The 12,300-nt window shown below is 48.9% G+C and overlaps 1 protein-coding gene across 1 annotated transcript in view; it reads left to right on the top strand.

Moving 5' to 3' along the window:
* Window positions 1-108: 108 nt before the first annotated feature.
* MTOR (mechanistic target of rapamycin kinase) overlaps window positions 109-12,300 on the top strand; it is a 115,485-nt gene continuing 103,293 nt past the window's right edge. Inside the window, exons 1-8 of the mRNA XM_065877125.1 lie at window positions 109-279; window positions 1,213-1,321; window positions 2,022-2,254; window positions 3,513-3,713; window positions 4,445-4,579; window positions 7,919-8,194; window positions 8,279-8,387; window positions 11,152-11,338. Coding sequence (XP_065733197.1) covers window positions 118-279; window positions 1,213-1,321; window positions 2,022-2,254; window positions 3,513-3,713; window positions 4,445-4,579; window positions 7,919-8,194; window positions 8,279-8,387; window positions 11,152-11,338 — 1,412 coding nt within the window. The 5' untranslated portion in view covers window positions 109-117. The remainder of the gene's footprint in view (window positions 280-1,212; window positions 1,322-2,021; window positions 2,255-3,512; window positions 3,714-4,444; window positions 4,580-7,918; window positions 8,195-8,278; window positions 8,388-11,151; window positions 11,339-12,300) is intronic.

The raw sequence follows: 12,300 nt of genomic DNA, 5'->3' as shown, positions 1-12,300 counted from the left end.
TGACGTGGATAGGGTGAAGATCTGTGTTGAGGAGCTGGGGCCATAAATGAGTTCATCGCCATGGTTTGTTATTCAGAATATTAAAGGAAGCTTCTCTCCGAAGAACCTCAGGGCAAGATGCTTGGAACCGGCCCTGCCGCCGCTGCCACAGCTACCACCGCATCCAGCAATGTGAGCGTCCTGCAGCAGTTTGCCTGTGGCCTGAAGAGCCGGAATGAGGAGACCAGGGCCAAAGCCGCCAAGGAGCTCCAGCACTATGTCACCATGGAGCTCCGAGAGGTTGGGATTGCTGTGGTTCGGGGCCGTTCATCATGGAGTGTTGGGGTGACATATACCACCCCTGGTTTAGATGCCTCTTGACAGCTAAGTGAGGATTCGGAAAATGCAGAGATTCCATTTTAGAAAGGCACCGATTTCTCACGTCTGTAGAATGGGCAGGTTCCTTTGCGGTTACACATTTCTATGTTGTGATATTTTAGGAGTCGGCTGCTTCTTTTCGTTTTTTTTCTTTTTCATGCCACATTCCAGACCTTCCACTCTTTCTGCCTGATAACAGTGGTTGGGATGGGTTTGACGAGTTGGTTGTTTGGGGCTTGCTTGCTTTCTTTTTTTTTCCCTTAATTTTTATTTATTTATTTATTTTTATTTTTGGCTGTGTTGTGTCTTCACTGCTGTGCGCGGGCTTTCTCTAGTTGCGTTGAGCGGGGGCTGTTCTTCCTTGCAGTGCGGGGGCTTCTCATTGCTGTGGCTTCTCGTTGCGGAGCTCGGGGTCTAGGCACGCAGGCTCAGTAGTTGTGGCTCGCGGGCTTAGTTGCTCCGTGGCATGTCGGATCTTCCCGGACCAGGGCTTGAACCCGTGTCCCCTGCATTGGCAGGCGGATTCTTAACCACTGTGCCACCAGGGAAGTCCTGGGGCTTTCTAAATAGAGACCAGACTTGAGGTCAGGGACAATGTCTTGTTTATTCTTATACCCTTGGTACTAGGTAGAATCTAGGACGGGACATGTCCTGCAAAGGAGTAGATACTCGATAAGTATTTGTTAAATACACCGATGAATTGCTCTTCAGTTTAAAACTATAGAAATAGGCAGTAGCCATGTCATCTTTGGCTGGAACTGTACCTCCTGGCTGCCTCTCGGGTCCTAGTCTTTGGAAGCCACCCCACCACTAGGGAGACATTATAAACTGTTCTGAGCACATCTTCTTTTGTAGATGAGTCAAGAAGAGTCTACTCGCTTCTATGATCAGCTGAACCATCACATTTTTGAACTGGTTTCCAGCTCAGATGCCAATGAGAGGAAAGGTGGCATCTTGGCCATAGGTAAGGACAGAGTTTCTGGTAAGGTGAGAACTGGGAATAAAGGACTCTTCAGCTTTGTGTCTACTGCACCTTGGGTCTGCTTCTTACTGGACACTTAGTTCACATTTGTTTAATGAATTTTAAGGAGGCTTGTGGCTTTCAGTGTACTTTTCCAGCTGTTAATTCTAGCAATAGTCCTGGGACATCGACAAAGCAGGTTTTTTCAGATATGGAATCTCAGAACTGTTAAGCGACTTTTCTAGGGCCAGTGTGCCCGAACTGAAACTAGAAGCCTGCTTTCTTTCCACTGCAAAAATGCAGGCTCTGGCTTCTCTGTAGAGCAAAGTTTGGCATAGTGGGGCTTACGAATAGAAAAGTAGAGTTGGGGTGCAGTGAATGAAAGGCAGGTAATTTTCAACCTCCAGGAACTGGTCTTCCATCCTATGAACTGTTATTCAGACCCAGTTTGTTTTCCTTTTCTTCTTGGGAAAACAAATTATGTATACTAAAATGAGGTTATTTTGCTTTATATAAGTAGTTCTGGCACAAATATGAAATCTGTTGGTTAAGATGAAAATTATTTGCATCCTTACTGTCTGGAAATTGCAGTCTGCTCTTAAAGTAAAAGGAGGGGGTCACTGGCTAGCTTTCCTCTGAAGGCAGTATACTTTCCTGGACAGCATGTGCCCTTCCTCACCTTTTGCTTTCCTCTCTTTTCCAGCCAGCCTCATAGGAGTGGAAGGTGGGAATGCCACCCGAATCGGAAGATTTGCTAACTACCTTCGGAACCTCCTCCCCTCCAATGACCCAGTTGTCATGGAAATGGCATCCAAGGCCATCGGTCGCCTCGCCATGGCAGGGGACACTTTTACCGCTGAGTATGTGGAGTTTGAGGTGAAGCGAGCCTTGGAATGGCTGGGTGCTGACCGCAACGAGGGCCGGAGACATGCGGCTGTGAGTGCGTGGCGAGTGGTGGCTCCATGTCGGGGTCCTTCACACGATGTGCTCAGGTCCCTGAAAGGCAAAGAATGAGAGGGGACGCTCCAGGCAAAGGCACTGGGCTTCTTGGTCGCCTTCGGTTCTGTCCTGAATCCCTTTCTCTCTTCACCCTGAGCTCCGTACCTGAAGAGGAGGCTTAACGTCCTCTTTTGTTGCTTGAGAGGCAGCCCTCTGTGCAGTGCTTATCCTGAACTCCAGTTTTCCAGAATCAAAAATGCCTCCCAGGCAGAAGGCACCCCCTCAGCTGTAGTCAAGAGAAGAAGCCACAAGCCAAGAGGCTTACAAAGCCTCAGACAACCGTGCTATCTGTAGGATCCCTCTGTCAAGGTCCCTCCATATCCTGTGGGAAAATGGGAGTACTGGGCTGAAGAGAGGAGCCGGGGAGGGACTCACTCCCCGTGCTGGGAGAGTTGATCTGCCTTCTCCCAGGCCTTTTTTAGTCATTTATTGATCGGTTGGTGCATAGTCCAGACTTCCTCTTTCCCGTTGGCTATTCTTCAATTGAGGAAGTGCTGGCTTCTTACCCTCTTCTTCTAGACGCACATACTCATTGCTTTCTGAGGCTCATCCCTGAAAGAGGCTGGTTTGATGGGCTAGGAATCCAGGCTGTGAGATGGGGGAGAGTCTGTCCTTAAGAGAGAGAATCTAGGAATGAATGTGATGGGGATCAGAAGCTTCAGTTGGATCCTTTCCAGTCGGTTCCCTCTTTCGGGGACAGGGACAGCACCACAAGGAGGGAGCCGGCCTGGGTGAGGGGCCCACACGTGGACCCTGGTGCTACTTCCTCACTCTGTAACTTGGGGCAGCCTCTGAACCTTCAGTTTTTCCAGGGTCAGATGAAAATAATAGCAAGATTAAATATTAAACAGGATTATTCATTCATTCAATACAATGTTTATTGAATGCCTGCTGTATTTCGGGCGCATTCTAGGCTATCAGTAGAGCAGTGTACAAAGCATTAAACACGTCTGCCCTTTCAGAACTTGTGTACTAACGTTACAAGCATTCTGCCTCTAAACACCCTAGGATAATGAACACTGAGATGTTTGATCAATTTCACTCTCCTTCCTAGGTCCCCAGAATTTCTGAGCTAGAAGAGTGGGCAAGTGTGCTCTTTTGCTAGTGTATGTAGGCTCTAGGATGACAGGAGGCTGTGTTCCTGAGAGAACAAGACTCTGACCCAGATGAAAGTTCTCTGTGCCTTTTCTCCCAGGTCCTGGTTCTTCGTGAGCTGGCCATCAGCGTCCCCACCTTCTTCTTCCAGCAAGTGCAGCCCTTCTTTGACAATATTTTTGTGGCCGTGTGGGACCCCAAACAGGCCATCCGTGAGGGAGCTGTTGCTGCCCTTCGTGCCTGTCTGATCCTCACCACCCAGCGGGAGCCAAAGGAGATGCAGAAGCCACAGTGGTACAGGGTGAGGAGATGGTTCCATTCCAACCTCCAGCAAAGCACATTTGCGTAGAGTATCATCGGGCCTACAGGGCAGCAGCAGGCCCCTTGCCAAAGAACAAGTATCCTGTCTGCTTTGGTCTCCCATGGTTTTTTAAGCGCAGTATGAATCAGTAGTTATTTTATTGTTTTTCACAAAAGCAAAGATTTATCAATAGCCACACCATTGCTTTATGTACCACTAAGAGTGAGACTATAGTGCCAATTAAACTCACTGCCTTCTTATCAACAATTATAAGACATCTTTTTTCAGAGGTGTTAAAATATAGAAATATGGGCGTCTCTGGAGAGATGCCAGTGTTCCTGTAGTATCGAGAGTCCTGTGCTGACTGCTGCTGCCAAGTGAACCTGCTAAGGACCCCTGTCCTACAGAAAGAGCCCTGAACATGGGAACCTGGGATTGGAGACCTGGGTTCTCGTCTTGCCCGCTCTGTGACCTTGGACAAGTCACTTAGTTTCTTTGAGCCTCTTGTTTTTTCTCTATTAAATAGGGGCGGTAGTGGTGTCTCCCTCGTGGTATTGTTGTGAGAGTTGAAGCTAAATGAAACGAGAGAGCTCAATGAGTTGGGATTGTTGGTGACACTGGCACGAGGCCCTTAGCAGGCATGGTAACCTCAGAACCCCCAATATAGATGGGTGGGGCTGCTTTCTAACTCTGGACGTTGGGTAGTTTAGGCATTCTGTATCTCTCTGTAGCACACGTTTGAGGAAGCAGAGAAGGGGTTTGATGAGACCTTGGCCAAGGAGAAGGGCATGAATCGCGATGATCGGATCCACGGAGCCTTACTGATCCTCAACGAGCTGGTTCGCATCAGCAGCATGGAGGGAGAGGTGAGAAGCGCGTCTGAGGGTGTCCAGTCTTCTCACGTGCCATTCTGGGAGCGAGACGAGGCGAGATCCCTGTCCTCAAAGAGCTGACGTTTTGTGGGGGGAGCAGGCAATAGACAAATAAATAGGAACATTTCAGGTAGCAGCAAGTTCTGCGAGGAAATGGGGTGGTGGGTAACGGGGGTGCGGGTGACTCCCTCCCTGAGGTTGGTGCCGTTTGAGCTGAGACCGCATGACATGGAGGAGCCAGCCTTGCAGCGGGCGGGGTGGGGTGCTCCAGGCAGAGACTTTGAGGTGGAAGAGCGTTTGATAAGTTCAGGCGAGAAGGGAAGTGTGGCTGGTGCACCGTGAGCAAGGGAGAGGGCGGGAGGGGCCGCACCGGGGGCCTCACAGCTCATGGCCCCTACTGGCTCCCGTTCTCCTCACAGGGCTGTGTCCACAGGATGACATGATGGCATCCATCTTTAACAGTCATTGGCTACTTGTGGGGAAGAGCTTGTGGAGAGGCAGGAAGGGAAGCAGGGAGGTGAGTTAGGAGGTGTGCTGGCTCAAGAAGCAGCTGCAAAGGTGGGTTTAAAAGTGCAAGGACTGTATTAGGGAAATAAGCTTTGAGAGAAAATGCGCAGGGAGCTGGGAGAGGCTGGGAGAACCATCAGGCCTCAGTGCGGATCTGACCCTGAGAGAACAAGAGCGGGAGGAAATGTTGGATGGAAGCACCCTAGTCTGCTGTGCGGAGCCATCACAGGGTCCTCAGGCCAGAGCTGGCCGTCAAGAGGAGGCCCACCGTAGCCTTCCTACTGTGTTCGTCATCGGCTAGAAGCAGCTCACAGAAAGTGTGGCCTTGGCACAGACATGGCCACGGATTTCAGAGTAGCGGCTGGGGCCCTGGGTCGGTTTCTCTCCTGGTAGCTGGAGGTCCTATTCTCACGGCTGCCCCAGGAGGCGATTGCAGTCACCTGGGCGAGCAGCGGTGGTGGCTTCGACTGGCACTGGCAGTGTGGACACAAAAGTAGATTCAGGGTCAGTCCACTGACACCAGATTCAGGGTATATCTGGGAGGTAGAGCCCCACCTGTGAGTCTTCCTGTGGGGAGCTGGGTGGTGTGGACTTTCCCCCCAGGGCTTCCTGCTTTCGTAGACCCAGCGATCATTTGGTGATGGCTGTGCCTTAGATGTGGGAGCAGCGTGTGCTGCCGTATGTGTAGAAACACAGCGAGTCTGGCTTTGGATCCCCGCTCCTCTATACTGTGTGACTTGGGTAAATTACTTTCCCTCCTTATTTTCCTCAATTTTAATGGGGATCTTATCCACCTCATTGGGCTTCAGTGAGGTTTCTAAATATGTGTGAAGTTTCTAAATATGTGTGAGGTTAGCACAACACCTGATACCTAGTGGGCATTCCGTAAATGGTCACCCTCAGAGTTTTCCCCACCCAAGTATAATGTGGTACTTTCCACTGTACCCCACACAGCTCTGGGATCTTTGTTTTCTTCCAGTAAAACAGGGCAATATCACCTAACTGATAGGTTTAAATGAAATAGTACTTGTGATGGTGCTTTGTAAATTATAAAGAACTATCCAAATGTAAGGTGTTAACAATTTCACAACTTTTTCATTCATTCAACAAATACTAATTGAGCACCTACTATGGGCCAGCTATACCGTGTCCTAAGAGCTAGAAGAATAAGGCAGCAATGAATAAAACAGTACATTCTAGCAAGGGGAGGCAGACAATACATAAATAAGTAAAAATACATAGTGTAGCATATGGTGATAAATGCTGTGGAGAAAAGTAGGGCAGGGAAAAGGAATAGGGCATACTAGCGTGGATCAGGGATTACATTTTAAAATATGATGGTGTTTGGGCACAGCCATGAAGGAGGTAAGAAAAAAGCCATACAAACCTCTGGGGATGAGCTTTCTTCCAGACCGCTGGTCCTGGAGCATGAGGCCCCGTGCCAGGAGCGTGCTGCTTTAGGAAGGGAGCAAGATTGCCGCTGTGACTGAGCTGAGTGAGAGGAGCTGGGAGATGGGGTTGGGGGAATACCTGGGGCAGGGAGGGGGCTCGTCACCTAGGGTCTCAGACGCCCCTGTACAGACTGTTGGGAATGGATTACGGGAGGGGCCAGGGCTGAGGCCAGGAGTCTAGTCAGGGGGGAACTGCAGCATCTCAGCAGTAGTGGGAGCTGTCGGGGTACAAGGGATTTGGAGGTCGATAGGAGAGAAAGAAGGGTCAAGGTTTGGGGCCTGAGCAACTAGACGGGTAGAGTTGCCATCTACTGAGATGGGAGGAACAGGTCTGCGGTAGAAGGTCAGGAGTTTGCTTTTGAGCGTGTTAAGTTTCAGATGCGTGTTGGGCGTCTGAGGGGAGTTATTGAGTGGCTCTGGGAGAGATCTGAGCGAGAGAGACAGATTGGGGAGGTCACTGGCATATAGATGTTATTTCCAGTCGTGAGACTGGATGAGGACCCCCGGGGAACTAGGGTAGTTGGAGGAGAGATGGGGGCTGAGAACCTGAGGTCGGGAGATGAGGAAGAACCAAGGGAGACCAAGAAGGAGCAGCAGCAGGGGTGGGGGTGGGGCGCCAGCAAAGCTCAGGGTCCAAGGAGCCAAGGGAAGAAGGGGTTTCAAGGAGGAGGAAACACTAAGTTGGATCAGGGGCTGCGGACTCTTCAGTTCGGCAGCCTAAGGGTCCTGGTGACCTTGACGAGAAGAGTGGGTAAGACGTTCTGAAAACTGAAGATATCTGTGGAGAGAGTTAGAAGTTTGGAAATTAATTGGTTTGTATCTTTCTCAGTTTGGAAAGCTGGAGAATGAGTTATTAAGCAGCCCTTTGAGTAGGTGAGGGATGGGGGTTCTCAGCCAGTCAGTGTACTCCATGCCTCATATGGAGTTCCTAGGACTCTGAGAACATTAACTTGCCTGAGTTGTCTCTACCTGCATTTCTGGTGAGAAGAGGGAGAGCAGAACGTCCTTAGCAGGATGCTGGCTTGGGGCTGCCCCTCACCCTCGCAGGAGGCTCCGTTGCTAGATCCTAGGTCTGTTGTCGCAGCCATCCGCAAGTCAGCTTTCCCAAACCAAGGGTGGGGTAGGGGGTTCTTGGGGGCCAGACCCCTGCTGCTGCTTCATTGTTCAGTAGGTGGTGCTCTCTTCTGCCTAAATTAGAACAGATTCAGGCCCCCTGCAAGGTTCTGGGGAAATCGAATCCTAGAGATGAAGAGTGGCCGCCGCCCACTGTGGGAAGAGTTGCATTTCAGGGTTGGGCTCGTGTTGTCGGCAGACTCCCTGGTGCCTAGGCAAATGCCACTTGTAAGTAAAGGTGACTCTTCCCCCATGTGTATAGCGCCTGAGAGAAGAAATGGAAGAAATCACACAGCAGCAATTGGTACATGACAAGTACTGCAAGGATCTCATGGGCTTCGGAACGAAACCTCGTCACATCACCCCCTTCACCAGTTTCCAGGCCATGCAGCCCCAGCAGTCAAACGCCTTGGTGGGACTGCTGGGGTACAGCTCTCACCAAGGCCTCATGGGCTTCGGGGCTTCCCCCAGCCCAGCGAAGTCCACCCTGGTGGAGAGTCGCTGCTGCAGAGACTTGATGGAGGAGAAATTTGATCAGGTCAGTGGCAGGAGGTCCGCTCCCTCTTCTCCCAAGCTCCACGCCTCCCTTTCCTTTGCCAACCCTGTGTCCTTCCTGTCTCAGGTGTGCCAGTGGGTGCTGAAGTGCAGGAATAGCAAGAACTCGCTGATCCAAATGACAATCCTGAATTTGTTGCCCCGCTTGGCTGCCTTCCGACCTTCTGCCTTCACAGGTGAGGATGTCCGTGGACGTGTCATGTCATTACCCATTCAGGGGTAATTATACAGAGAAGACGAGATGCCAGAAAGTTATGTCTGCTTCTCATTTGAAGCAGTGCCTGCTGAGGGGCTAGTCTCTGGTCTCTTGCCTCTATCCAGCTTCAGTGGCATCTAGTTCAGGTTTTCTGTAAACATCTGCGGCAGCAAACGCAGGAACGATGCGAACGTGCAGGCAGAGAGGCGCTTCTAGAGCCAGGCGAGTTCTCGTGTGTGGAAGCCAACACGTTCGTGAGTGGACTTCTGAGGGACCGCAGGAAGGGCAGTTTCGGTTTCAGTGGTGTGCAGCATCCAGTCTGTGGGGCAGGGAGGATCCGGGGACAGTCCTGTGTCTGCTCCTGAGGTGGGCACCGGGCTGCCCCCCCCTCACAAGGAGGAAGGACTGGATGCTTCAGAGGCTGGGTTCACGGGTAATAGACTGGGTTCCCGAATTCCTGAATTCTTCTTGCCCTGTTCTCACTGGGCGGTATGAATTCCTGGCTCCTGAAGCTGGCCCAGCTCAGACACTGGCTTCTCCCTGAGGCCTTGCTGGGTCACTCTAGCTAGAAACGTGCTTTTCCTCTTCCGTTACAGCCCCCAGCTGTGGAAAGGCTTTGGCGTCATCAGACCTGGGGTGAATCTTGCCTCTGTTCTTAACTGTGAGGTTTGGGGCAGGTTATTTGACCTTCCTGGGCCTCCACTTCCTGACCTGTCAAATTAGAATGACAGTCCTTGCCTCATGAGATGAGCTGCTTTAATGTCTAGGCACCTGTCTAAGTGCCTGACACAGAGTAAGGTCCAAGAAATAGAAACCGTTATTGTTGCTGCTTCCCCTAGCTCTTTCAAAGCCATTTTAGAAACAAGATAAAGGTAAAAATTATAATAATACTCCAGTTGCCTGTTCATACTTAGTGTCCTTGTCTCACCTCCCTCCTTGCTGAGTGTAGAGACCCCGGACCTACATCTCTTTCCTCTTCACTATGGTGCGTGCTTAATAAGCGTTCAGGACCCAGTGAGAGGCAGGATGGGAAATGAAAGGCCAGCCTGACCCTCAGCAGATGCTGTTCCCTAGCACAGATTCATTTCACACCACCCAGCTCAGATGAAAGCAGAGAAATACAGCCGGTGAGGTGTTAAATGTGCTGGGTGTGAGAATAGGTGTTAAGAGAGGATGAGGCAATTAGCCACATAAAATCACTGAACCAGAGAGAAAGGATATAATGAGAATCACCCATATTTTTTCAGTTTTCCATTCTTCTCACCTGGTACCCAGCAGCTTTTCTCTTTTTTAATGAACAGACATGCCCCTATTCAGTAGAACTTTAAATGATCTTGGTTTGAAAGTCTGTGGCTCAAAAGAGAATAATAACTAGGCCAAATTTGATCAAAGTCTGGCATGCTGTAGAAGCGGTTACCTTAGTAAGTTCAAAAGACGGCCTAGCAGCAGGATACAAAGGCTCAGAGGGGCCCCTAGGTTTGTTCTTTTGATGTGAGTTTTTGTTGTTTTATTAATGTACTAAAATACGTTCTGGAAATTCAGCCTGGGCAGCCTCCGTAAGTACAGTCTCATTGGGAAAGCGCCACTTTTTTAAAGTTTGCAGTTTGGAAGTCATTGCTTGCACTTCCTGATGATGCAAGCTTTGGGAATATCAAAAATGCTCCCCCTAGGATTGGGCTGGAATCTCAAGCAATGTCAGATTCCTAATCTCTTGGGGTGCTAAGTCTGGAAAAGGAAGTTACCTTCTTGATTTAAGCTCATTTCCTGCTGAAACACTGTCCTGCTCTGCAAAGGTCCCATTTTTCTCGTTGGTGCACTCTGGTTTGAGAGTTGTATCACCTTGGTCTCTGACTGTTTTCAAGCTCCAGCATGCTTCAATGGCATTTGACCGTGAGCTGTGAGAGAAGACATTTCTCGATAGCATAAATGCAGTGATGTATGTGTGCTGTTCGGGAGTCTAGTTGACTGTCTTCTAATTGTGGTCCTGGTGGCCTTGAACACCCCTCACTTTCTACTGGATGCGTGGTCTTGCTTGTATGTGCTGCTGGTGCACGGACTTGAGGCCAGAAAGATGGAAGAGAAGAAATGGAAGAGGAGCAAGAGGCAGGAAATAGCAGCCTTCTGAGGACTCGTAGCACCTTAGCTTAAACTGCCCAAGAACCGCCTGCCCATGCACACTGGCTTATGTAAACTTAATGAAAACACACATGTGGCTTTCCAAATTACGGACTAAATCTTGTTCTATTAAATATAACTGTAACAGAAGTCTCTAGGTGATAGCAAAGTGATTTCTAGGCCTACGCTGAGTGGAATAGCCTGTTTATTACAAACAGTTTTCAATATTACTTTAAATTTCCAGATAATATAAAATAGCTTGGATGATCCTCTCTTTGTTTTTAACCAAGGTTTAACATATATTTCTTAAACAAAAGCATGTAATCTTTCCCTCAAAATATAATGCTAATGGGGATAATTAATGCAGTATTGTTTTGGAGACACTTTTAAGGTTTTGGGTTTTTTTAAATTAAAGGAAAAACAGCTTATATTTCTAAAAGCTGTATCAGAGGAGTGATTATCAAGCAAAGAGTTTGGTTAGTGCATTCTCTAAATTCTTCTTAATATCTTTCCAACAGGCTTTCTTAATTTATTCTTAAATTTAAGTGTTTTATAGGAACTTTGACCTTTCATATGTAGACCACCCCTCACCTTCAGCCATATATACACTTTGTCGTTTCTGTGCTCAGATACCCAGTATCTCCAAGATACCATGAACCATGTCCTAAGCTGTGTCAAGAAGGAGAAGGAACGGACAGCAGCCTTCCAAGCCCTGGGGCTACTTTCTGTGGCTGTGAGGTCTGAGTTTAAGGTCTATTTACCTCGTGTGCTGGACATCATCCGAGCAGCCCTGCCTCCTAAGGACTTTGCCCATAAGTAAGCATCTCTGTTATGATTTCACCTTCCACCCCATTTGGTTGGAGAGGGAGGATGCTGCATCCCAATTTCCGTGGAGCTGAAGCCTGTTCTCTGCGTCATTAACCAGCAAATCATATAATGAATAGCCTTTCTTCAGTTGAGTTCCAGCCTTTCCCACATGAAGTGACATGGATGTAAATATTTGGGGAGGTTGAATACCTGTTCATACCAATACATGTTAGATACCAGTGCTGTTCTCAATATTATTTACTGGGAATCTCCTAGTTTTGTTCTTTTCTCTGGCTTTCAAAGGTCTGATTTTGATAACAACTAAAGCGAGGGTTCCTAGACTGGAACCGAGGGGACCTAACGGTCACCTTTTTCTTTATCACTGAAGTTGGATACATTATCCTACCTCTTGAAACGTCCCAGTGAATAAAATATGAGAAAGACCTTCAGCACCCTGCAAGGTGGCGGGGCTAGGGTATCTTCTCCAAGTCTTAGAGGGTCAGCGTTAATTAGAATTGTGTCTTCATAGTTCCCTGTGTTAGTAGCGGGGATTGTGCTGGTGAATTAATAAGCCTCGCCCGTTTCAAGCCCAGCATTCTCCTCATAGGGAGAATTTCTTCTCATATGATGGCTGTGCCCTGCATTCGTGGTCCCTGATGTGCACGTTGTTCAGTTTGCTTCCTGAATAGGGACCTTGGCCAGCACCACATTAACCCACATGGTGCCTTTTGTGTGAATTCTGAAGTGGGGCCCCTTCCTCAAGAGACTTTACTGCCATCTGCTGGTCATTTGTTGTAAATATACAAGTCTGCAGTGACTACAGTGTGATGGGCCCCTAGACTGTGCAGTAGGTAACCTGCACACCCACATGGGGTGGCGCCGCCTGGGTAACCTGCCCTCCTTGCCCCAAGGTAATTTTGAGGTAGGGTATCACAAAATGCCGTTATGTCTAAACTAGCCACTCTTCGGTT

This window comes from Phocoena phocoena, chromosome 1 (assembly GCF_963924675.1).
Source record: "Phocoena phocoena chromosome 1, mPhoPho1.1, whole genome shotgun sequence".
Classification (NCBI taxonomy): Eukaryota; Metazoa; Chordata; class Mammalia; order Artiodactyla; family Phocoenidae; genus Phocoena; species Phocoena phocoena.
This window is presented reverse-complemented; position numbering and strand designations above follow the sequence as displayed.